The sequence below is a fragment of the Aythya marila genome, assembly GCF_965140915.1.
Source record: "Aythya marila genome assembly, chromosome: Z".
Taxonomy (NCBI): Eukaryota; Metazoa; Chordata; class Aves; order Anseriformes; family Anatidae; genus Aythya; species Aythya marila.
The window spans coordinates 39,392,929-39,419,927 of NC_139080.1; the positions used below are offsets into that span (position 1 = coordinate 39,392,929).

The 26,999-nt window shown below is 40.3% G+C and overlaps 1 protein-coding gene and 1 long non-coding RNA gene across 2 annotated transcripts in view; one reads left to right on the forward strand and one right to left on the reverse strand.

Annotated features, from left to right (window-relative positions):
* Nucleotides 1-26,999, forward strand: part of LOC309890204 — a 38,563-nt gene that overhangs the window by 2,398 nt on the left and 9,166 nt on the right. The window lies entirely within an intron of this gene.
* The window catches only part of GDA (guanine deaminase), a 39,964-nt gene continuing 16,597 nt past the window's right edge, over nucleotides 3,633-26,999 (reverse strand). The window contains exons 8-14 of the mRNA XM_082783870.1: nucleotides 26,680-26,787; nucleotides 25,690-25,787; nucleotides 24,671-24,738; nucleotides 24,132-24,278; nucleotides 12,728-12,846; nucleotides 11,302-11,329; nucleotides 3,633-10,592 (exon numbers count right to left, since the gene is read on the reverse strand). Coding sequence (XP_082639996.1) covers nucleotides 10,522-10,592; nucleotides 11,302-11,329; nucleotides 12,728-12,846; nucleotides 24,132-24,278; nucleotides 24,671-24,738; nucleotides 25,690-25,787; nucleotides 26,680-26,787 — 639 coding nt within the window. The 3' untranslated portion in view covers nucleotides 3,633-10,521. The remainder of the gene's footprint in view (nucleotides 10,593-11,301; nucleotides 11,330-12,727; nucleotides 12,847-24,131; nucleotides 24,279-24,670; nucleotides 24,739-25,689; nucleotides 25,788-26,679; nucleotides 26,788-26,999) is intronic.

Below are 26,999 nucleotides of genomic sequence, written 5' to 3' on the forward strand. Positions count from 1 at the left end.
GCCTTCTGCAACCTAACGATGTGGTGATGGGGGTGCCAAAAGCCCACCTGACAAGACTGGGAAATGAGAAAGCCCTTTACAGTGGGCTCACAGGGAAGACAGTGACCTGTAAATCTCTGTCATTGCACTACTGGTATGTGTTTGGCAAAAAGAGACAGAAAAGCAGACTTTTTTTTTTTTTTTTTTTTTTTTTTAAAAAAAAAGAGCCTAGATGTTTCTTAGGGTAAATTTAATAAAATCGAACAGTCAGAAATGTGATACCTGCAGGATATTTGCACAAGGCTGAATGTGAAAGGAAACCACTGCCTACTCTAAGAACTATTGCTGAAGTAAGAGCAGGGCACAGCTGTGTATTTTTAAGATAACTAATTTTGTATTTAAACATTTTTAGCATTAGTTAATTTCAAATTCATCGGGACATCTGGTGTAATTAGCATATGAGGTGAAGGGTCTGTGAATCGTATGCCACTGTGCTGTGCTAGGGGATTGCTAAGAACATCCTTGTTTGTGTGTACAAGTGTGAGTAAACCTGGGGAACAGGACTGGCTCTTCAGGGGGTGACGGTACATTCTGGTCTCTGATATTTAGTCCATGGTGATTAAAGCCACTATTCTCATTAAGATTTATTTTCTTTCAGTTTAGGTTAAGATTTAACTCCAATCTTAGAGGTAACCTTCAACCAAATCTCCATAAATCATGTTCTGCCAGTAATTTCTCACTTCATAAGATCATGAAGAACATGATAGTTAGAATAATGTCAAGGAGGAACAAATGTATCTTTTAAGGGAGAATAAATCATAAATTGAATTGCACTGAAGAACTATAACAAGAGAATTGATTCAAGGGTTAGGCTTTACAACTCAGCAATGGCAAGTATTTATGCCAACTTCAAATTCTGTAACAGAAATGTATTTCACACTCCGTTCCAAGTCATTTTATTTCAGGCTAGCTCTAGTCCAGTCCCATGGGTTGAATGTCCACTGAATACAGTAGGTGCACTTCTAAGTACATCTTCTATTTCATTACAAAGCAATGCAGTTCAAAACCACTCTGTGAGGCAAAGCAAACACAGAATTGAAGGTGACTGGAAGACTCTCTTTGAATGCTCACTCCTGCTCTGAACTAAAATGCTAACATAGATGCACTCACTAACTTTCAAAGACAGCTTTGCATGTACACAAGTAGACCTGTCTGGAGATTCTCTTTGTAGTAATCCTTCTATAAACAATATGAAAGTAAGTCATGAATAATGTCACAGTATTTTAACAGAGTTGCTAATGCAAATACCTGTGCACGCATTCTTTTTTTTTTTTTTTTTTACCTCAGAATCATAAATTAAGTTCCTAAGCAACCGTTACATTTTCACACATAAAGGCATTTTTCCAAAGATACGGTAATGTATAAAGTTGAAGTATATTTAGCCAAAACTGGAATGCACAGATGTTCACATGTAAGGACAATCCATATACCGATCAGAAGTATTACCAAGCAGAACTTGTAGTGAATCAGCAGCAGTAAGTCTGTGAGAAACACTCCGTAGCCAATAACTTAGGCTCAGGCGAGGATCTCAGTGAAGTAGTAATTTATTCGCGATTGCAATGGCGGGCGCCCCACAAGCAGGAGAGAGCGCATCTACTAGTTCCAAAACACAGTTTATATACCTTTTGATGGCAGGACCCTCCCCTGTTTCCCCACTGAGTGGGTAATCCAGATTCACAATCTATCTGATGCTTCACAAACAATGCATGGCCTTCAGTCGCCGGCCTGTTAAATTTCAAATTTCTTTTGACATTTTTACTGCTTGAAGTGGTAATGTTTCTTCACTTATCTGACTTGACTTGACACCGTGATTTTCACCTAATTGTCCTAAGGAGTCTGATTGCCTGCATTTTACAAGGTCGCCTGCTAAACTTTCTTATCACTGTAAGCATATCTCAGTACCACATTCCCTCCTTCTAAACAATGTAACTCTGCAAAAACAACATTTCTATTCCCACAAGTCTAACAGTAAAAATTTTGCAAAGTTCAATCTTTATAATCCCCCTTTGTCCCACAGCTATTTCTGTCCCTTCTCTTCAAAATTAAAAGCTCAGGGAACAGTTTAGTTGGCACTATAGCTAATATAACAAGTGTTAACACTGCCTGCAGTGGAACAGATATTCTTTACGAAGTACCAGAGAAGTTGTGTCTATGGCAGCTATGGGCCTTCACCAGTGCTGCGATTTGTTTTAACTGGGGGCTGAGATTAGACCATTTTATTACTTCCATGTTCTAATAGACAGAGTATCTATTTTATTTTGAATGGTACCTTTAGGACAAAATAGGAAAGAAAGAGGCACTGCTCACATTCCATCTGGATTTCATGGCATTTCTGAACATATTTTTAGGTTAATTCCTAAAGGGCATTTTTAATCAGAATTAATGCAAGAATTAAACTCACAAACTTGTTACTTTGGAAAGAAGACATATAATTACAGGATATAAGCATAGGGCAAGCAACTTTCCTTTGCATTTTAAGTATGTTCTTAACTCATGAACTATAAACCTATTAAGCTTAGTTATAAATGATTCAGCACCTCATCCCAAATGAAGAGTCTTTGTGTTCTTCTTAATAGCCATGGGAAGAGACCGGTGAAAATTACACTGATAATCTGCTCATGACTATACAATGGCTTTTTTTTTTTTTTTAATCTTGCAAATTCTGCGTTCACATGTGTACACCACATCTGCACCAATTAATTGTAGTGAAACAGGTAATTGTACCTGAGATTTACTGACAACATACCCAAAGGCTCCTGCATTTTCAAACTGGATTACATACTCACTGTGCTCACGTCTGGGGCTTATACTGCTTTAAATAAAATCTCAGATAAAAACTTAATATAGTACTCTAGCAAAATGTCATGAAGGCATTTCTCACTGCTATTTTCCAAACTAAAATATTAAGCAATAGAATTCCAATGCTGAAAGCTTCAATAGGCCTTTCTATTAAAAACAGTAGAACAAAGAAGTTTTATTTTGTCTTTCCTCTGTAGTTTGCATGACTCGTGCTAAATTGGTTGATGAAAATACAAAATGATTTTATTTCTTGTGCACATAATTTTGCATTAGTTGGTAACAACTTGCACATAATTCTCAAAACTGTAGCACACAATTCCTCAGTGTTTAATTAGTGGTTCTCCTATGGGAGTTTTTGTTTTAAGGAAATCTGTTTTTGGTGTGATTCAGAGCTGCTTAGATTGGGGACATTTATATGTCTATGCTTTGTAAAGAAAAAAAGTGAAGAAAAACACATTAAAGGAGATGTGACTCTGTGTGCTTGCTGCCAAGCACAAGAAAAAAGCATTTCAGGGTAGTCTACTTCCACACAAAATAATAAAAATGCTACTGAGGCACTTGCTTTGATTTATCAAGCCAGCAAATCTGGTAATAAAGCTACATCAAATGCTCTAAGAATTTAGAGTCTGGAAAAAGATCCCTTAAAATAATGTCATACATATGAAGCAGTTTACAACCCCCTACAGTGGGTGTGTCTGAGTTTCCCAGTATTGAGCTTCACTGACACTTTGCCATGTATTATGGTCTTCACTGTAAATCTTCATTAGTCTGCTTGCCACCTTCCTCCTCTCTCCTCCAAAGTCAAACACAGAAACAGATGGGGGCTGGTGTAAACACAAGGCCACTTTATTTTGTTTCAACAGTACATAAGTTCCCATTTAGCATGATCAAAACCAAGCAGAACAGAGGAAATCACATATAGCATTTTTTTCCAAATACATTGTTCTTCCTTGAAGCTACATATAGGCACAACAGGGAGGAGGCATTCAACAACATAACTCCTGGTATTTCTCATGAAAGAATGAAACAGAGCCTACACACAATAGGTGACAAGCTGACAAACCCAAGGACCAGAATCAGAAAAGCTCACTGCATTAAAATGCCCCTTCTCCCCTGGGGAAAGAAGGCTCATATAGAAGCAAGGGTGACAGTCTGCTATCTTCAACAGCTAATGAATACATGTAATCACTTTTTAAAACCTTCATCAGCAAAAGCTTTTAAGGGAGCACACAAACAATCCCCAAAGCCAGGTCAGATACGACACAGAGATCAAAATCTTCAGTTGTAACCAACACTGGTCCCTTCTACTGAAGGCTTAGCTCCAGGGAGTTTTTCTATGTAAAGGAGCCTAGGAGCTAGCCACCAGAAGTCTAAGCAAAGCTTCTTGTGGCTCAAACACAGACCAAGGTAAAATGTTCTTATGTTTATGTCAGCTGATCACATTTCACATCCTGGTCTTGGCAGTGTTTGCTACCTGCTGACTCAAGTCATGAAGCCAAAACACTGAGCCTAAGAGTTGTGCAAACATAATAATACTTTCCTGATAGGAGAGATCTTTTGAGTATAAGTTTTAGGTGGGTTGGCGTAAAATTGACTTTCAAGCCTTATCCTTCTCCCAGTTGTACTCATTCATACCACTTATTTTCAAATTAAAATGAAGTCTGTGAGAAACCATGAACTAAACACACAAGTCTGAGTCCTGGTCAGGGAGAAAGTATGACTTCAGGCATGCCTATTGCATTCACTTCTGCACAAATAGCTGCTGCTTGCAGAAGCCACAGGGGATCTCATTGGTTGAAGCACATGCTGATTTAGGACATTTTCCAAGAAAAAAATTCCATTGAAATTTCCAGGAAATTGCCCTCCAAAAGCACTGCTCAGCCTTTTGAGGAAAATTAACAGTTTTATTAACTTTACATAGCAGATTGTTGCTGATGTCCTTTTGGCTTCCCAAGAATGGTTTTTGTTGCTGTTGTTTCATTTAAGAGAGCCTTGCAGATGTCATTTGCTTGCTTCTCTTTTGAGAGAAGCACAATTTGTTACACATACAGTAGCAGGGCTTAAAACAACAACAACAACAACAAACTTCAGGGCAAAGTTCCCAGTAGCTTTAAGTTCCCTATTAGGTATGTGCAGTATAAAATGTGCTGTGCTCTCTGCAGTGTTCTGGACTTGAAAACAACCTGATTTTTAAAACAGCTCATTTTCTGGGAGTCTAGCCACACCAGATACTTTTCTTCTTGTGCTGGAGTCTGTTATCATTGCACCATGAGATGCACGGTGTGTGGGGCATGCATGAGCAGAGGTTCTTCCCTGAGTTCAGACTGCTTCAGTATCTGACCTGGCCAATGTCAAATGTTTCATAAGAGACATGAAGATAAAGCATAACTTGTATTAGGTTTCTACTGGAGTTATTACAGGTAATTTTGTTTTAAATCTTGAAGTAGATTTTGAGAGGTTGAAAAGTGTTATAATTAGCTGTGATAATTTGGGTTCTTCTTTAAAGCACATAAATAACTGCTTTGCTTTGGAAATCTGGGCTTCAATGACTTTCTGAAGGAATGAAGTCTATGATTTAACAGAATATAGCCTGAAAAAAATATCTTATTTTCTGAGCATTTCCCACCTAAAACTTCACTGATACATCATCGTGATTTTCTGACTTCCCCTAATCCAGCTTCTTTCTACTTTGCATTATATTTCATTCTACTACCAGCCTTTTGAAATCTTTTCAGATTTTTTTTTCAGTCTTTTCTCAAATTCCCCATATCCCTTGTTTTTTTTTTTTTTTCTTTCTTTTTTTTTTTTCTTTTTTTCTTTTTTTTTTTTTTTTCTTTCTTTTTTCCTGATATTCCTTTTACTTGTGCACCATCTCTTTAGAGATGTGTTGACCACTACTATACACAGGGCAGCATGTAATATATTACCATTTATTCACACAAACCCAGTGTTACTTTAGAAGCTGTCCACTCTGTCATCTGTTAAGAATTGTTTATAGGAAAACTTAACTTTTTTATTTTTGGAAACTCTTTCTCTGAGCAATATTGTTAATATAACTTCAAATTAAAATTGAGATATTCTGTGAAAGAAGTTAGGCTTCTTCTTTTTCAAAACATGTATATTCTTGTTAAATATACAATCAAAGTTATATTCTTTGCTCAGCAGACTAGCAGGTATTTAGCAAGAATCATTAAATTTTGCTAATCTGCACTGCACAATCATGATTAGAATAAAAAATCTATTTCTCTGTAAATATATATTTTTTAATTAAAACATTACTATTCGTGTCAGCTTTTATAAAACCATTATACTTTTTTTCATTCATGACTGTATAATCAGGCACAGACTTTTAAACAGGGTCATTTTAACATTTCTTTTTGACAGAAATTCCAGTTACAATAATGAAAATCTCAGTACAATGAACAAACATATATTTTTTTTTCCTATAAAGCTTTCTGATTGCACAAAACCACACAATAAATATAAACATTAGGCCAAGCCAACATTTTAAAGTGAAGAACTCCACTTGCCACACATGAATAATTCAAATAATGCTGCATAATGCATAAGCAATACTTACTTGCATTTCATTAATAATCAAAAACTAAAGTGACACAATGAGATCAACATATAAAAGTAATTCTTATATACTCCATTTATAATAAATAGCTGGTCATCTGAACATAGAACACATTAAACACATTGTCCCAACAAGCAAGCTTTCCACAAACTACCCTTAATTTTAATTTGTCTGAAAGGTTTGTTGACACTAAACACAAAGAAACGTTAAAAATAAAGATCCCATCCACAATCTGGAAAGACAACTAATGGGGACTGACATCTGGAAACAGCTGCATGTACATTTTTCCAGAGGCTTTATCTTAAGTCAGTAGCATGATGTCAATTTATGCTGACTGAAAATTATCTTTTCTTCTACTTAGTCATCTCCCCTTAGTGTGTGGCTGGCTTATTTCTACTTTTTTTTTTTTTTTTTTTTTTAATAATTATTTTATATTTTTGAAAGAGGAGGGAGGAGAAAGGAAGTCGCTTTCATTTGTTTTCTGTGGCAATAAATATGGAGGGGGAATGGTGTTATGTCCTTGCCTCTATCAGCATTTTTGGTTTGAGATAGTAGCGGTGTTTTGAAGTGAATTTTCCAGTCAGCCTCACTGACTGAATATTGGTTCAGTTTGTAGGGCAGTTTTGGTATACCACAAAGGATTATGTTTCTCTCAGAAGAATCTGCACTGGAGGCTCAGTTGCATGCCAAATACACTCCAAACTCTAATAGAGACTTCAAGCATCTGCACCAATTATTTGGCTTGCTTCAAACCATGTAAGCAGTGGGGACATTCATCCAAGGAATCAGACTATATGTAGGCACTGACTGCATACGGTGTAGAGGTATGAGTATCAGCAGTAACCACTTTCATCTACTGATATTCTCCTACTGCACCAAGCATCTTGGCTATCTGCACACAGCCACAGAGTCCCAAGGACTAATATGCCGCAGAGGGATCCTCAGTTACTTTCCCAAAATTGCTTCAAAGAAGTCTGGCTAACACATTCTCTGACTCTCCTAAAACATTAAGTTTTCATTGTGTAAGCCTGAAAAGAACTGAAAGAGGTTTTAGGTCTACCTCAGAGGGCCCTACTTCAATTTTTTTTTTCTTTTTTTCTGGCATTAGAGTGTTGCTTCACTCAATTCTGTTTAAGATGCCTCTATTGAAACTACCTTCCGATTTGTTCTTTACATGGCTATATTAATTTCTCCACTGGCTCCCTCTCACACCAAATTCTGGCTTCTTTTCTTTACCACTAAGCACCTCACTCAATGTGAATGTTCAATGTGACACTGTTCATCTTGGCCCATGCTCGCAGGGAGCATATGGGGCTGCAGGAAGAGCTCCTTCTTCAGCTGAGATTCTTGAAAAGATGATTCTCCAGTTCTAAGTCTGGGCTGTGTCTGGCTACCAGACACCAGTAAAGCTATAATCAAAAAGCTGAGTTCCTGCCTTGTGCCTGAATTTTAACAAGAGTGAAACTGCTCATTACACATCCCATATCCAAATCCAAAGCTCACTGGCAGTACTTTTCCTAGGGAGTCCCTTTGTAAATGGGCCAGCAGGAGCTAGTGTTGAACTTGTTAGAATTTTTTTCTGTATTCCCAATTTGCAAATAAGCAACCCCTCCTCCCCCTGCCAAATCTTTCAAGAAGAAATACTGAATCCCATTCTTAACAACCCCACAGAATAGCAAGAAAGCAATAAAGTCAGGCATGGTTTGAACTACCACTAAATAAAAGTGTTGATATAATTCATAGCTCTGGAAGCAAAGAACTACAGCACAAACATACATAGTACACAAGGCTGCATAATCTTTCTCTGTCCCAAAATACATTCCTATAGGAAAGCCAAAGCTGTAAACTATGCAACTCCCTAAAAATAGTTTCAGACAGTAACTGGAGAATTAAAACATATGTCTCACAGATCTTTGGTTTTGGAATGTGAAATTTGGTCAATTAATTCATGTCAAAATTCATGAGGAAAAATGCTCCCTGAATCAGGAAACCAAGTTAAAGAATTGCAGATTGTATTTGCCAAGGAAGTGTGCTACTATGTATGTAATTGGGACACATGAAGAACAATCTTTTTAAGCAGACGCCTTGATGGAATGTGAAAACTTTAAATCTTGAATCCTAAAGCCTTAGGAATGATTAAACATAATGGAAAAAAAAAGAGTGTACTTTAGCAAACATATAGCACAGACCAGTGCAGTGTGAAGATACCTGAGCTAACTCTATATGAGCAAGCAGTGCAGCAGCTTTAGGGTGGCATATGCAAGCCAAAATACCATGCTGTTCAGTAGGGCTACTCTGCGTCAAGGAAAAAAAAAAAAAAAAGATACACACACACACACCACACTGAAAATGACTTTACGTATTTTCAATGCCTAAGCTAGCTTGTATAGTTCCACTTGATGCTAAACTGTCTCATCTAGGCATAACCTTAAATGTATGTAAGCTCTGAAAATGCTTGTTAAAATCAGAGCAAGTTGTTAGCGATACTAGGCCACATGTTCCCTCGTACATAGACCCAGAATGAGACTTTCATGCAGTTACTGTATTTTAGGAGCACAAGGAGGTCTTGCGCCCTTGTATCATCAGACAGTGAGATAAAAGTATGAAACTAAGCTCATTGAAATTGAAGGAGTTTGAAGCAATCCCCAAAACCATACTCAACACATACATATAGTAATTCAGTGCAATATTGTCTCCACTGGCACTGAAATTAAAGTTTACATTCTTTGCATTAAAAAAAATAACAACAAACAAACAAACAAAAACATAACAAAGGAAAAAGAAACTCCCTTCTCAAACTAATCCTATTGGGAAAACAAAACAAAACAAAACCTGCAATAACAAGCAGGGAAATACACTTTTTAAAGAAAGGAAATTACATGGACTAATAAAATAAAAAGTGCTTTTTTTTTTTTTTTTTTTTTTTTTAGCTGGCATTGTACAGGGCTGGAATTACTGTTCCAGTGTTGAAAGACACAAAGGAACACATTGAAACTGAGTTGCTTCTTTCCAGAGAGGAATTAACATCTCAAGTCAAAGGTAGTAAAAACGAGAGATAGACCATTTCTTGCAGCTTTTGCTTTAAACATACTCACTTCTAGTATAGAAAGCAGAAGGGATATTTTATAACTCATAGTCTGAATAATCAGGAGCAAATTAATTTAGTAAGGTTCTGCAAGAGGCTGAACTAGAGGAAGCATGCCCTCTAGTCCAGAAAAAAAGTATTTGCAACTGAGAAGCACACAGACACCTCAGTGCCTGCTTCTGGTTTTATGCGTGTTTCATTCAGCGGTCACTCAACTGAAGGAGATTCAATAAGAGAATGGGTGGAAGATTAGGCAGACTGCTTCTAAACATCAGAGTGAAATTTGAGGAAATGTAGTTTCAGCTCACAGCATCACAGAATGGCGCAGCCCTTCCGCTCTTGTTCTGTTTGACCAATTCTGTATTTTTTACTTGGTTCTTCCACCAGTTCTCTTCTGCCTGACTGTTAATGAGAAATCTGAGCTTGTTGATAATAAGGACCCTTAATTGATTATAAGTACATACTTCTTAATTAATTTCAATTAAAAAATATTTAAAATTAAATTTTGAAAACTAATCACATACATAAACAAAAATGAAAAATGTTCTGAATGCCCTCAAATGACACTAAATTCTCTATACTTGGTGATAATACAAAGGAAATTACACTAGTTTGTGATATTCATTATTTGCAGAAATTGTTAACCAGCACTGGCCTTTTTTTCAATTTAAACATCTTATAGACAGTGAGAATTTGTTTGCTCTCCTTAATACTTCTTACATTATTATTAAAAGGAACACCAGTTGTCCTATTCAAGTAAGATATTTAGCAAATCCCTTGTTGATGCACATATACTATTTTTACAGAGAAATTTAAATGCCTGTTTCATCTTAGAACTGTGACAATTTTGGTAACATAATTCTTGAAAGATCTAACAAATTTTCTCACATTTGAAAGTTTTAAAACATTAAACATAAATGAAATGTCATTCCTGATGATCAGGCACCGTGTTTATCCAATCTTTTTTCAAATCATAGGCAGAGAGGTCAGCAGAACATTTTGCAAAAGAAAAATGGATTTATACTGAACTTGAAAAAGGAACCACTTGCTTTCCAGCCACGTACACTTCAGAAATATTCCGATCATCACCTGAAATAACATAGTCAAAAGAGAGAATTGCACATAACTCTATGCACTGATTTTATTAATTAAAATGATGCAATCCACAAAAACTTGTATTCTTATATATCGTTTGTATTCTTATATATCATTTTCAGTTACCCATTTCCTAAGACTGAGAAAGTGTATTTCAAGAGAAATAGTCAGACGCCATAAACACCATAAACATCAATGGGCATTAAACTACTCATGCTTCTTTGAAAAAAAAAAAAAACACATAGTGTTCAGCTGCTGCAGTGGTGTCGTGTATTTTCTATGTATTTAGCAGATTTAAAATCTGCAAATATATACCAGTACAGAAATAGCTGTTGCATACTATCTGAACTAACTCAGGTACCAGGCAGCAGTACCACTCAGGTACCACAACAGCAACTGGTCTGCAGAAATCAGATTTTGTTCTGAACTGGTGATAGGCTTTGCATAAAAAAAAATCAGTATTACTTTTCTGTGAAATATGATTTAGCTTTTGCTATAAAGACAGATGAGGTTATGAATCTGGCAATTAAACTTATACACCTGTTCATGCTAAACTGACTACTTTTTGTTCTTTTGTCCCCCCCCCAAAAAAAAAAAACTCTTTAATTCTTATTTAGCAGTTATAAATGAATGCAAAGCAACCTCCACATTGATTTAGAAGATCTGTGACATATACAACAACACGAGAGCTTTATGCACATACCTAGATAAAGGAACTTCTCAAGACTGTCCTGTAAAAAATGGGAGAAAAGCAAATTCAGAAAGCAGTATCTGCAAACCCAGATGATAATTATTAAAAACTGATGAAAACAACTGATGAAAAGAGTTTTCCTATATATTCCTATATACTGCTGTCGTGGTTTAGCGCGGCCGGCAGCTAAACACCACGCAGCCATTCGCTCACCCTCCCCCTCCCTCTCTGGGACGGGGGAGAGAAATGGAAAGTGAAGCCCGTGAGTTGAGATAAAGACAGTTTAATAAGACAGGAAAATAATAATAATAATAATAATAATAATAATAATAATAATAATAATAATAATAATAATAATAATAATAATAATAATAATAATAATAATAATAATACAATGGTGATAATAGTACTACTACTACTAATGTGTACAAAACAAGTGATGTACAGTGCAATTGCTCACCACCCGCTGACCGATGCCCAGCCTAACCCCAAGCAGTCCGGCCCCCTCCCCCAGCTAGCCACCTCTATATATTGTTTAGCATGACGTCAGATGGTATGGAATACCCCTTTGGCTAGTTTAGGTCACCTGTCCTGGGTCTGTCCCCTCCCAGCTCTTACTGCACCCCCAGCCTGCCTGTTGGCAGGACAGAGCAAAAGGCTGAGATGTCCTTGGCTTGGTATAAGAACTGCTCTGCAACAATTAAAACATCGGGGTGTTATCAGCACTCTTCTCATCCCAAGCCAAAACACAGCATTCCATCAGCTACTAGGAAGAAAATTCTGTTCTAACTGAAACCAGGACAACTGCCTGCAGACAGTAAAATTAAAACTTAATATACATGTTTTGTCATAATTAATTTTCAGTAGGGAGGATGTATGTCTCCGGAAGAAAATACTGCAGAAATTTGACAGTATAAACAAGTATATGGCTAAAACAGTGCTTTCCTCTTTTTAGAGCTCTCTTATTTTTGGAAAAATAAGGCAAAATTGTAAACATTTTTATAGTCCCAGGAATTTAGCTTCAGTTTTCACTAGTGAAGCCAAGGTAATTCAGCTTTCACTTAGGAACGGATTGCCATTATTGATTTTAAACTCCAAAAGTTAACTAAAAGTAATTATTCTTCCTTGGCTGCAGTGCTGTGGTACTGCAATTAGCTAACTGTAATTATCAGCTAGAGCTACTGCATTTAAATGCTACATGCTTTTTTTTTTTGCCTTTTTTTTTTTTTCATGGTGATATATATGCCCGTCATTGAGATAGTGAGATTCTGACAAAATCCCTGTACCTCTTGGTTTGAGATACAGACAGCAGTAGGGCATTATACCCAAGTTACTGTTACAGGAAAGACCCTGAAGAGACTTACATTCTGCCTGTATCACAGACCTTCCCCACGTTATTTCCAGTAATTTTCTGGATCATTAATCCTGTTCAGATTACCTCAAAAGTATCGGTAGAGAACAAGTCAAAAGGGCTGTCTGAAGCCTTGGTGTTGATGAGCAGTGCATCAAATTCTTTGCCAACCTCAAAGTTTCCAATCACATCATCTAGTCCTAGAGCTGAAAGAGAAAATAAGCTCACAAACAGATCCTCCATGCAAGTCTCTTTCCATTATATGGAAGCATCTAGCAACCTATTTGTGATGTTCATGAAAAATAAAAATATTTAGATGACTGCAAAGAAAAAAATAAAAGCAAATAGAATGTGTAGGTTAGCATCTGAGTTTTTATGCAACTCTTCATAAAAAGCATGTGTATTTTGGTGAATTTTTGAAGGGCATCTGTTAAGCATAAAGGAAATCTATGAAAGAATTTGAACCCATCTTAATGTTTGTTCTTTGAATGTTCTCTTTTGATTTTATGTCATCTCGGATCTGATGTATAGACCACCAACTGTTTAAAGTGGAACAATAATTGCTTACGTTGCAAAAACTATATTCCAACAGGGGTGTCGAGAGAAAGTCAGAGAAACTGTAAATTAGATAATAATATTCACGTTGCAAAGGCAGTGTAAGATTAAATTGTTTATGTTTATAAAACACTTTAAGCAATGTTGACAGGTTGTATGGACATATTACAATAGTAATATATAATTTGATAATAAAAGGTTTGTTGAGAGCTCAACTAAGGGTAATTAGTAATAACAAAGAACAATATGGTAGGAAAAAAAGTCATAGCCAGATATGCAGGTCCTATAACCAGGTGTAAGACTTGTCTTATGCTCTGTTATACAGCTTTATTATTTCATGCTTCATTGCAGCCTCTCGTTTTTGGGTACACAAGCACTGAAAAACTACAATTTTATCTTAAGTGAAAGGGTTTATTGAATACCTAAGTAGAGACCTTTGAGGTTGCTTGAAAATAATTTAGGATAACTTTAAGTTTTTAACTTATCTGCATATTATATCATAACATCATAGAATGGCTTGGGTAGGAAGGGACCTTGAAGATCATCGAGTTCTAACTCCCCTGCCATGGGCAGAGACACCTCCCACCAGACCAGGTTGCTCAAAGACCCATCCAGCCTGGCCTTGAACACCTCCAGGGAAGGGGCATCAACAGCTTCTCTGGTCAACCTGTTCCCATGCTTCTCCTGGGAAGCATGGTAAGCATGGAAACTTTCCATGCTACCCTCACAGTGTAGAATTTCCTCCTAACATTTGATATAAATCTCCCATCGTTTAGTTTAACACTATTTCGCCTTGTCCTATCATTTATCTGCCTGAGTAAAAAGTTGCTCTCCTTTTTTATAAGCCCCCTTTAAGTACTGAGAAGCTGTGATGAGGTCTCCCTGGTGCCTCCTCTTCTGTTGGCTGAACATCCCCGGCTCTCTCAGCATTTCTTCACAGAGAGAAATTTCTCCAGCTCTCTGATCACTTTCATGGCCACTCCTCTGGACCCACTCTAACAGCCCCACATCCTTCTTGTGGTGGGGGCCCAGACCTGGATGCAGAACTCCAGGTGGGGCCTCACAAGGGCAGAGCAGAGGGGCACAAGCACCTCCCTCCACCTGCTGCCCACCCCTCTGCTGATGCACCCCAGGATGCAGTTGGCCTTCTGGGCTGCAAGCAGACACTACTGGCTCATGTCAAGTTTTTTGTACACCAGAACCCCCAGGTCCTTCTCTGTCGGGCTGCTCCTTGTGAGTTCTTTTCCCAGCCTGTGCTCATGTCTGGGACTGCCCTGACCCAGCTGCAGCACCTTCCACTTGGCCTTGTTAAACCTCACGTAGTTCATGTGGGCCCACTTCTCCAGCTTGTCCAGGGCCCCTTGGATTGCATCCTGTATTGGGTTTACATGGCAAGTTTTTGGTAGCAGGGAACTGCAGGGGTGGCCTCTGTGAGAAGAATACAGAAGCTGCCCCATGTTAGATAAGGAATAGTTTCAGCCACCTCCAAAAGGACCCGCTGCTGGCTGGAGCCAATCAAGGGAACAATGTTGGTTGTGTCTCTGGGAGAGCAGATTGAAAAAAAGGGGAAAAAAAACCTGCTGAACAACAGCAGCTGGGAAAGTGAAGGGTGAAAAGCAGCCCTGCAGACCCCCAGGTCAGTTCAGCAGGAGGGCAGCAGGAGGTGCTCCAGGCAGGCAGCAGCAGTTCCCCTGCGGCCTGTGCAGGGAGAGTCCCCTGGTGGAGCAGGCTGTCCCCCTGCAGCCCATGGGTCCCACATGGAGCAGATCTGACGCTGCAGCCCCCCCATGGGTGGAGGAGCCCCCGGTGGAGCAGGTGGATGTGGCCTGGAGGAGGCCGCAGCCCATGGAGAGCCCCCGCAGGAGCAGGGATATTCCATACCATGTGGTGTCACACTCAGCAATAAAAGGTGGAAACAGGAAGAAGAGGGGAGGGGTGGGCTCTCGTTGAGAAGACGTCGGTCCTCCTCTCGAACACCGGCTGCGTGCGTTGAGGCCTTGCTTCAAGGACGTGGTCAATCATCGCTCATTTATGGGAAGTAGAGAGTAATTTCTTTCCTCTGCACTTCCATATAGCTTTCATTTATTTTGTTTGTTTGTTTTCCTCCCTTTTCCCCTTTCCCTTTTATTTTCCCCTTAGTTAAATTGTTTGGTTCATGGTAGTCTTTATTTAATTATTATAATTATTTCCCTTTAATTAAATTATCCTTATCTCAACCCGTGAGTTGTTCTTTGCTTTACTTCTCCCCCTCCTTATCTAAAGGAGGGGGAGTGAGAGAGCGGTTGTGGGGTTTAGCTGCCCAGCACAGTAAAACCACCACAGTCCTTTTTGGCGCCCAACGTGGGGCTCGAAGGGTTGAGATAACAATAGAATTGATTAAACGCATACAACTAACACACTTGCTTGCTAGTAACCATGTTCCTTGCCCTGTTAATAATAATGGCTTTGTTCATATGTCATGCAATTCGTGTCATATTCTCCTTTCTCCTATATATCCGATCCGACCAAGTGCTACAATCTGTGTTCACTTTTTTTAATTCGTTGTGCTGCCAAGCACTGACCTTGGTTTTACTCTGGAATTCAGGCTCTGCGCTGTTATCATTTGGGTCCCATGGAAACTATCTTTCAGAGAATATTCAGAACTACACTGCCTTCCTTTTCTCATCTGGACACCAGTTTATTAATAATATCAGGAATGGTACCTTTCCCTTCTTTCACAGTGGGCTAATTACAACAGTTTGGGAATATTTTGAAGATCCATCTGTAACCCATGTATTGCTATTTCTAATTCTGAATAACAGGTTTCATTTTCTCTCTAAGATTAGTCGATTGTTTAAAAAACTTATTTGGGAATCTGTCCCGAAACAGTCTCGTGGTGAGTGGCACGGTGTGTGGGATGATGTTAGCAGATACCTGTCACGAGTGTCTCCTCCAATAGTTTTGAACTTCACCCCTGAGCAAGTGCTAAATCCTAAAAACTTGGTAGAATGTTTGAGAGTTGTATGTCCTGATCCTGATAATGCCGGAGAACAACAGCTTGCAGCATTGTGCTGGGTCCTGGTTTATTCCTATCAAACACTGTTTAACATCATCCAGCAACTTGAAGAGAGGGAGGAAGTCTCTGAATCTGATGACCAAGTAACACATGCTGTGGCTGACCCAGAGGACCAACCAACTATGGTATCAGTCGCCCCCATAGTCAAGTCAAAACAATGGAAACGGAGGTCAGCTCGTTTAGTAAGGGAAGAAGGCTCTCCTAAGAAGGAGGGAGAAGGGGAATTGGCAGGTACCTCTAAAGCAGAGCCATCACAAAAACAGCAGGAAGACGAGACGGAAATCATAAAGGAATCAGAAATCACTCGATCCTTATCCCTGAGTGAGATGCGAGAAATACGAAAGGATTATGGTCGACGCCCAGGTGAACACATCCTCACTTGGCTGCTCCGATGCTGGGATGCTGGGGCCAGTAGCCTACAATTAGAAGGCAATGAAGCCAAGCAGCTGGGATCCCTCTCTAGAGAAAGGGTAATCGACAAAGTAATCGGGAGAGGAGCACAGGCCCTCAGCCTCTGGAGACGACTCCTGGCAGCTATCAAAGAAAGATATCCCCATAAGGAAGATATTGTATATCACATAGGCAAGTGGACCACTGTGGATAAAGGTCTCCAACATCTGCGGGAATTAGCTGTGCGGGAGATGATTTATAGTGATTTGGACAATGCCCAGACACCTCAAGACCCCGATGAAGTCCAGTGCACAACATCCATGTGGCGTAAATTTGTGCGGAGTGCACCAGCAGCACATGCCAGTACCCTGGCAGCAATTCACTGGGATGAGGGGATGGGACCAACAATGTATGATGTCTCCTGCCAACTTCAAAAATATGAAGACAATCTCTCTGCTCCGCTACAGTCCTGTGTCTCAGCTGTGGAGAAATTGTCTAAAGGACTTGACAAGCTTGTGGAGAAAGTATATTCCCCCTCATCTAGACAGAGTGATACTTCAGCCACTAAGAATCAGCATTCGCCTGCTCAAGAGAGAGAGTACCCAAGACGTACACCACGTGGCACCTTGTGGTTTTATCTGCGTGACCATGGGGAAGATATGAGGAAATGGGATGGTGTACCTACTTCAACCCTAGCTGCTCGGGTACGTGAACTGAAAGGAAATACAGCAGCAAGAAGAGGGGCTCCTAAGAGAAATGCTGCTCCAGTTTCTATTGGGCAGTACCCCAGAGGCAGTAGAAGAGCTGATGTTATTCTTGACCACGATGAAGGGACCTCTACCTCTCATTTGCCAGAATTTGTGCATTTGCAAGAATTAAGTGGCAGACGCTCCAGCCAGGACTAGAGGGGCCCTGCCTCTGGCCAGGTAGAGGAGAGGGATAACCGGATTTATTGGACTGTGTGGATCCGATGGCCTGGAACATCAGAACCACAGGAATACAAAGCTTTAGTGGACACTGGCGCACAATGTACCATAATGCCATCAGGCTACCAAGGGACAGAACTCACCTGTATCTCTGGAGTGACAGGGGGATCCCAACAACTATCTGTACTGGAAGCTGAAGTGAGTCTAACTGGGAATGAGTGGCAAAAGCATCCCATTGTGACTGGCCCAGAGGCTCCGTGCATCCTTGGCATAGACTATCTCAAGAGAGGGTACTTCAAGGATCCAAAAGGATACCGGTGGGCTTTTGGCATAGCTGCTTTGAGCACAGAGAAGATTAGGCAGCTGTCTACCCTGCCTGGCCTTTCAGAAGACCCTTCTGTTGTAGGATTGCTGAAGGTTGAAGAACAACAGGTACCAATTGCTACCACAACGGTGCACCGACGGCAATATCGCACCAACCGAGACTCCCTGATTCCCATCCATGAGTTGGTTCACCGACTGGAGAGTCAGGGAGTAATCAGCAAGACTCGCTCACCCTTTAATAGTCCTATATGGCCAGTACGAAAGTCTAATGGCGAGTGGAGGCTAACAGTGGACTATCGAGGCCTGAATGAAGTCACGCCACCACTGAGTGCTGCAGTGCCAGACATGCTAGAACTTCAGTACGAACTAGAGTCAAAGGCAGCCAAGTGGTATGCCACAATTGATATTGCTAATGCATTTTTCTCCATCCCTTTAGCAGCAGCATGCAGGCCGCAGTTTGCTTTCACTTGGAGGGGCATCCAATACACCTGGAATCGGCTGCCCCAGGGGTGGAAACACAGCCCTACCATTTGCCATGGACTGATCCAGTCTGCACTGGAGCAAGGGGGAGCTCCTGAGCATCTTCAGTACATTGACGACATCCTCGTGTGGGGCAACACAGCAGAAGAAGTTTTTGAGAAAGGGAAGAAAATAATCCAAATTCTCCTGAAAGCTGGTTTTGCCATTAAAAAGAGCAAGGTCAAGGGGCCTACACAGGAAATCCAGTTCTTGGGGGTAAAATGGCAGGATGGACGTCGCCATATTCCAATGGATGTGATCAATAAAATAACAGCAATGTCTCCGCCAACTAGCAAAAAGGAAACGCAAGCTTTCCTAGGCCTCGTGGGATTCTGGAGAATGCATGTGCCAGGCTATAGTCAGCTTGTGAGTCCTCTATATCGAGTGACTCGAAAGAGAAACTATTTTGAGTGGGGCCCTGAGCAACAACAGGCATTTGAACAAATCAAACAAGAAATAGCTCGTGCAGTAGCCCTTGGGCCTGTCCGTACTGGACCAGCTGTGCAAAATATACTGTACACTGCAGCTGGGGAGCATGGGCTCACCTGGAGCCTTTGGCAGAAAACCCCAGAAGAAACTCGAGGTCGACCTCTGGGCTTCTGGAGCCGGGGCTATTGAGGATCAGAAGCCAATTACACCCCAACTGAAAAGGAAATACTCACAGCATATGAGGGTGTTCGAACTGCTTCAGAAGTTGTGGGTACAGAGGCACAGCTCCTCTTGGCACCGCGGCTACCTGTGTTACATTGGATGTTCAAAGAGAAAATTCCCACTACACACCATGCAACTGATGCTACATGGAGTAAGTGGATAGCGTTAATTACACAGCGGGCTCGAATGGGAAAATCCAATCGCCCAGGAATCCTGGAAGAGATTATGGACTGGCCGGAAGGCAGAGATTTCGGAGTGCCAACAGAAGAGGTAACCCGTGCTGAAGAGGCACCACCATACAATGAGTTGCCAGAAGACAGAAAGCAGTATGCGTTGTTTACTGACGGATCCTGCCGTGTGATAGGGAGCCATCGGAAATGGAAAGCTGCTGTGTGGAATCCCATACGACGAGTTGCGGAAGCCATGGAAGGGGAAGGTGAATCGAGTCAGTATGCAGAAGTAAAAGCCATACAACTAGCCCTAGATATTGCCGAAAGAGAAAATTGGCCAGTATTGTATCTTTATACTGACTCATGGATGGTGGCAAATGCTCTGTGGGGGTGGCTGCAGCAATGGAAACAGAGCAACTGGCAGCGCAGAGGTAAGCCTATCTGGGCTGCTACCCTGTGGCAAGATATTGCTGCCCGGGTAGAAAACCTGGATGTTAAAGTACGTCATGTAGATGCCCACATGCCCAAGAGTCGCACTACTGAAGAACATCAGAACAACAAAGAAGTGGATCGAGCTTCGAAAATTGAAGTGGCTCAGGTGGACTTAGACTGGGAACGTAAGGGTGAGCTGTTTGTAGCTCGATGGGCCCATGAAACATCAGGACATCTGGGGAGAGATGCCACTTACAGATGGGCTCGTGATCGAGGGGTGGACTTGACCATTGAGGCCATCACACAGGTTACCCATGAGTGTGAGACCTGTGCTGCAATCAAGAAAGCCATGAAGGTAAAATCTCCCTGGAACAGGGGGAGATGGTTAGGGTTTCAATATGGTGAGGCCTGGCAAATTGACTATATCGGACCACTCCCAAAAACTCGCCAAGGCAAACGGTACATACTCACCATGGTAGAAGCAACTACTGGGTGGCTGGAAACATACCCTGTAAACCATGCCACAGCCCGGAACACTATCTTGGGCCTGGAAAGACAAGTATTGTGGCTCATGGTACACCAGAGAGAATTGAGTCTGACAATGGGAGTCATTTCCGAAACAATCTTGTTACCTCCTGGGCAAAGAGGCATGGTATTGAGTGGGTGTACCACATCCCTTACCACCCACAAGCCTCTGGGAAGGTTGAGAGGTACAATGGACTGTTAAAGACTATGTTACGAGCATTAGGTGCTGGGACGTGGAAACAATGGGACACAAATCTACCAGAAGCCACTTGGCTAGTTAACAATAGGGGGTCTGACAGCCGTGCTGGTCCTGCCGAAACAAAACCCCTACACACTGTGAAAGGAGCTAAGGTTCCCGTAGTGCATATAGGAAGGTGGATGGGGAAGGCAGTGTGGGTTGCTCCTGCCTCGGGAAAAGGCAAACCCACTCGTGGGATTGTCTTCGCCCAAGGACCAGGGTATACCTGGTGGGTCATGCAAAAGAATGGGGATATCAAGTGTGTGCCTCAAGGAGATTTGACATTGAGAGAAAACTAATCTATAATCTAAGTTATATGTTGTAGGAAGATGCTGTAGGATCAACGACAGGTCAACTTTGCAAGGAGCCGGGCAGTGCAACAAGGACTTGAACTAAGCTGGTGCTGGTGTCCAGACATCCAACTCCGCCTGCCTTGAGTGGCCACTTTGGCAGATGAAGACCTAATCATCAACAGTTCTTATGAACATTTTCCAAGAAAGACCTATGGAATGAAAAGATACATCTGCCTATTAATCCTGTCCTGTTAAATCCTTGTCCTGTTAAAGGACAAGGGATAATGATGAGAATGCTTGTATGCTAAAGTATGGGGATCTGAGTGTGACACAAATGTTATGGAATAAGGGGTGGAAGTTGTACTGGGTCTGGCTGGAATGTTAACTTTCCCGGCAGCAGCCCATACAGTGCCGTACTCTGTACTTGTAGCTGGAACAGCAGTGTTATCACACCAGTGTTGTGTCTACTGCTGAGCAGCAGTGGCACAGCGTTGGGCCTTTCTCTAACCCTCCTAGGGGGTGGGCAAAAAAGTGAGGAGAGAAACATCACTAGGGCAGCTGACCTAAACCAATCAAAGGGATATTCCATACCATGTGGTGTCACACTCAGCAATAAAAGGTGGAAACAGGAAGAAGAGGGGAGGGGTGGGCTCTCGTTGAGAAGACGTCGGTCCTCCTCTCGAACACCGGCTGCGTGCGTTGAGGCCTTGCTTCAAGGACGTGGTCAATCATCGCTCATTTATGGGAAGTAGAGAGTAATTTCTTTCCTCTGCACTTCCATATAGCTTTCATTTATTTTGTTTGTTTGTTTTCCTCCCTTTTCCCCTTTCCCTTTTATTTTCCCCTTAGTTAAATTGTTTAGTTCATGGTAGTCTTTATTTAATTATTATAATTATTTCCCTTTAATTAAATTATCCTTATCTCAACCCGTGAGTTGTTCTTTGCTTTACTTCTCCCCCTCCTTATCTAAAGGAGGGGGAGTGAGAGAGCGGTTGTGGGGTTTAGCTGCCCAGCACAGTAAAACCACCACACCCGTGGAGAGGAGCCCACGCAGGAGCAGGGGTCTGGGGAGAGCTGCTGCTTGTGGGGGACCCGTGCTGGAGCAGTTTGCTCCTGGGGCATGGATGGACCCCGTGGTATGGAGCTGTGTGGGAGCAGTGCTTGAAGAGCTGCTACCTGTGGGCAGCCCCTGCAGGCTCAGCTCGGGAAGGACGGCATCCATGGGAGGGACCCCACAGGGAGCAGGGGCAGAGAGGGACCCTGAGGGCGCAGCAGAGATGAAGCATCAGGGACTGACCACAGCCCCATTCCCCTGCGCTGCTTTGGGGGAGGAGGTGTAGAAGGTGGATGAGGGAAAGGTGCTTTTATTATTTTGTTTTGTTTTGTTTTAGTTCAGTTTAGTTTCTCACTGCTCTATCTTGTTAGTAATAGGTAATAAATTTTTATTAATCTCCCTATGCTGAGTCTTTTTTTGCCTGTGACAGTAACTGTTGAGCAATCTGCCTGTCCTTATCTCAACCCCTGAGCCCTTTCATTCTATTTTCTCCCCGCTTCCCTTTGAGGAAGGTAAGTGAGAGAGTGGTTGTGGTTAGCTCAGCTGCCCAGGTGGGTAAAAGCACCACACACCCCTTCCTTCTGTTGTATCAATGGCAGAACTCAGCTCGGTGTCATCTGCAAACTTGCTGAGGGTGCGCTTGATTCCGCTGTCGATGTCATTGATAAAAGATATTAAACAGCACAGGTCCCAGCATGGACCCCCAAGCAACACCACTCATCACCAGTATCCATTTGGACATAGAGGCATTGGCCACAACTCTGGGTGCAGCCATCCAGTCAATTCCTTATCTAATGAATGGTGTACACTTACATATATAACTATAATCTATAATATGTATGTGTAATATAATACATAATATACATACATATTATACATACAGTACATTAAAAATGTTGAAACTCCTCAAAATGGTGAAATGTTTTGGCTGTCTACCAACTGTCAACTACAATTTTGTCGTATTCTTTTAGGTTTGTGAACAGAATGCAGTTTTTAAAATAAACACAAGAGGGTGATAAGTGTTTAGGGTCTCAGCAAAGTATGACAAGAAAAAAAATCTCTCGTTTAAATTTGCCCAGACTACTTGTCTGGAGTACTGGAAGGCTGAACGAGTAATTTATATTCTACCCTTACAAGTGGTAGAACTTGTTGAAATCAATACATAAACAATCTTACTATATTATTGTAAGCTTAAGAACCCAGATAAAACAAGCACAAGAGTAGCTGGGAGGGGAAACCATATACAAGTCCGGGATTTTATTTTTCCATTCTGTATATGAACTAACTTACTCTCAACCAAGATGAGTACCGTATATATTCTGGGGGAAAAAACAAAAACAAAAACAAAAACAAAAACAAAAAACACACTCTCTTTTTTGTCCTCTGACCATTTTCTTTCTTACTTACTTCCCTACGTTACATTACATTCCCTACATTACATTTCTTACCTACATTACACCCTACAGTCCTTGTCCACAGTCCAGACAGGACCTATTTGAAGGCATTTTCACTACATCTTTCAAGCTTCCACTAATAGTTTCCAATTAATTGGTATCTTTTCACAACAACAAAAATGTTACATTGAAAGACTTGGGACCAGTTCTTTATGAGGAGGAGGGTGCTTTTCTTTTGACTAAAACTCTAACAAATTTTTGGGAGCAAATATGTGGATTTGCTCTCTGTGAAATGACACAAGTTCTGCTAAAACTTTACTAATTGTATAAATCCATATGTGCATACTGATTGTGGCAAAACATTTCAGTGAGACAGAATAACATATATACTATATAACTATATTCTGCAGATGCAATTTTGTCATAAATAACTCTGACACATATCGTGCTTAAACTTTGTGCTGTACTCTCACCATGGGGAAATTTGCATAATGTTTTGATTTGCTAAAAAGACAGTCAAAAGCTGCCTCATTGAGATCTCAACAAGAAGAAACAAAATTAGAAACTGATGACAAACAGGATGCGTGATTTTACAGTAATTGCACAGCTTTTTCTTACATTTTGGTTGCTGAGAAAACAAAGTCTTTCCAATTGGTGTGACAAATTTACAAGCACCAATGATTAAGAAGTCTGAGGATCTTTTCAAATAAAATGTACAGCCCTGAAAAATCATTAGGATGCCTTTATTAAACTCTCAATACTAGTACAAATGCTTTTCTGTAGTGAGAGTGGTATTGTTATGAGAGAGCGAAAGAAATCTGTTCCAAGCAAATATAATTTTAGACTTCACTCTGGAATCAGAAAATCTTTAAGTTCAGCCATCCTTTATAGACAAGGAGACATAATATCACAAAAAAAAAAAAGCGAAAGTTCTCTCTATATATTATAAAGAAATTTCTTCTTACCTTGGCTTCCTCCTAAAGTTGCAAGTCGAAAAACTTCTTTAAGAGTAAGTCCTCTTTCATTGACTTTATTAATTTGAAGGGTGGTAGATGCCATCATTGTTTTCCTGATAGCATCAAGCATAGAAGCTGAATATCCCCCAGCAACATCTAGAAGGGATAAGAGTCTTAGAAACAAACTTTGGGAATATTTCTGGATTAAATTATTATGAGCTTGATTTAAGTGTTACAAAGTGCAAGAGGTAGTAAACATGAAAAGGTTTACTGCTAAGCATTGTCTTTGAATGGGTGATTCCTGACATGAGTTCTACAAGGTCAGGTAAATAAAATACAATGCAGAACTGAAACTTGATCTGGAAAAGTTGTTGTTGAGGCAGTTTACTGTTAAGGCAGGAACAAAACTGCTCAAACATCTTTTGACCACCTCTACATATTAAGCCACAAATTGGTGGCATGATGGCTTTCCAATACACACATGAAGGTATGTTTTTGTATCTTCCAGCAATTTCTAAAATAGACCATTTTCTAAGAAAGCTACCAACCTGTGCCGAGGCCAAGCTTCACATTGTGTTTGAGAACCTTTTGTACACTTAAGATGCCACTGCTCAACCTGGATTGGAAAAAGAGATGTCTTCTGTATTATACACAAAGGAAAGTTATTTCTGCAGTTCAGTAAGAGGACTTCGGGCAGTTTCAGGACAAGAGTTCTTAGACTGCATGTAATAGATCATGTTTATTAAACAGGGATGAACCATTTACATTCATAAATTTGGATGATGGGTCTTAATCACTAAAACAACTTTTCCTAAAGGAAACTTTTAGTTTTCCAATAAAACAGTTTCAGAGTTATCTTTTGAAAATAAGCTCTTAGTATGTTTGTGAAAAAAATCTAAATATGATGTAAAGTGTACTCCAAGGAGATGGTAGATCATTTCACAAGCTCCAGTAAGCCATTGCAAACAAGCTACTGATTATGTTACAGGCAAAATGCCCGTAGCAGTCATTTTTAGTACCCCAATAGGATACTGTATAGTATATAATTTCTGTGAATATAAATATATTTCAGCCTTTCCCATTTCCCAATAATATATATGTATTCTGGGTGAGAAGGAATTTGCCATTGATAGGACAGTCATAAGAAACTAAGTTTAAAAAAAGAAATACTCGTAGTGATTATACTCAAAAATAACGTCCGTCCAGGGCATACCACATAGAAGCAGAACATGAACAGCCATGCTTGATCCAGTATGTCACTTCTGGTGAAACGGAATATGATATATGCAGCCTTCCTTCTGTAGGCTGGACTAGTGAGGCACTGGAACAGGTTGCCCAGAGAGGCTGTGGATGCCCCATTCCTGGAGGTATTCAGGACGAGGTTGGATGAAGCCGTAGGCAACCTGATCTAGTGGGTGGCATCCCTGCCTATGGCAAGGGGGTTGGAAATAAATGATCTCTAAAGTCCCTTAAAACCTGAGACATTTTATGATTCTATAGTATCTTCACACTATGTGAAAAACAGCTCTTTCCAGTTGTACACCATTAACTTATTTTATTTACTTACGAAAAATTAGAACTGGGGCAATGTGCTACTGCAGATCCACGAAGATTAAAAAGTTCCAGCTCTTCGTCAGAAAGATAACAGCCATGAGCCATCACTGTCTAAATAAAAACAAAACCAACAATTTTAGAAAAAATAGCATTTTCTTCAGTATCTGTAAATTTTTTGCTGCACTGCTTTTAACAGCCAAAATGGCACCTGTTACTGTCAAGGGTAAAGGCATGCCATTCTTGAATGAAGCTTTTGAAATCAAGAAGGGAGGAACTCTCATTAACTTCAATAAGCCTGAGATCCCTCTGCCTATTTTCATTTACTTATATAAAAAGATGGGGTATCTTGTGGTGGTTGTGTTTGTCACTTATGAACTAGCTGCAAGAAGCAAAAGAAAGAACTGCCTATCTGGCATAGTACTGTAGTAACTTTATGATGTGTATTTCATATCATAGAGATTAAGCACTGGGGCCAAGAGTGTAACAGATACAATGGAAAGATGTATGTACTTAGTGTGTTTCTCATTGTCTCTCTAAAGTTTTGCACTAGATTGCATCTAGAATATTCTTCAATTAAAACTGGTTCATTTGCTGTAAATCTGTAGAAAAAAAAATGTACAGGAAAAAGCAGTGTGCAAGAACACTGTAATATGAGGATAACTGGCTACTGCCCCAGAATTACCAGCTCCTACATCACCAGCTTTATCTATCCTTCCAATCCTACTGTTCCCAGCCCTGTTTAGACTCTTAAAAATAGGCTCAGGGAGTATTAATACCTTTATTGTTCATCTCCCCTAAAATGCCTACATAAAGTATAAGCTTGTCTAAAGTTTCAGTCCCTTCACCAACACCTGTGCAACAAAGAACATAGAAACAATTTACTCTTTCCCAGATGCCACTGACTTTGACAAAACAGTACAAACTTTTCAGGTAACTACAATTAACCAGAATATTCTATACATGAATAAATCTAAGCTATGCTGTGAAGTTGATATGCAGCTACCTTGCTGGTAAGCAGCTTGTTTTTATCATACAGTTCAGTGTAACTCTGATAGGAAGGAAACATATTCTCCACAAGTTTGAGTTCTTCTTCAGTCTCACTTATGTGACTCTGCAATGAGAAAATAAATAGCGATGAGTCCTTTAAATAGCATTATAGCATTTCAAACTTCTGAGCAACCTGCTGCAAGCACATAATGATAGAAAATAGTCTTTCTAAAGCATATAGCTAGATCTTGTCCTTGGGTTTCTATTTTCATTGGAGAGATCCCTGTGATCCAAAACAATAGCTCAATTTCTTCCTTTAAACTTGATCTGAAGAGG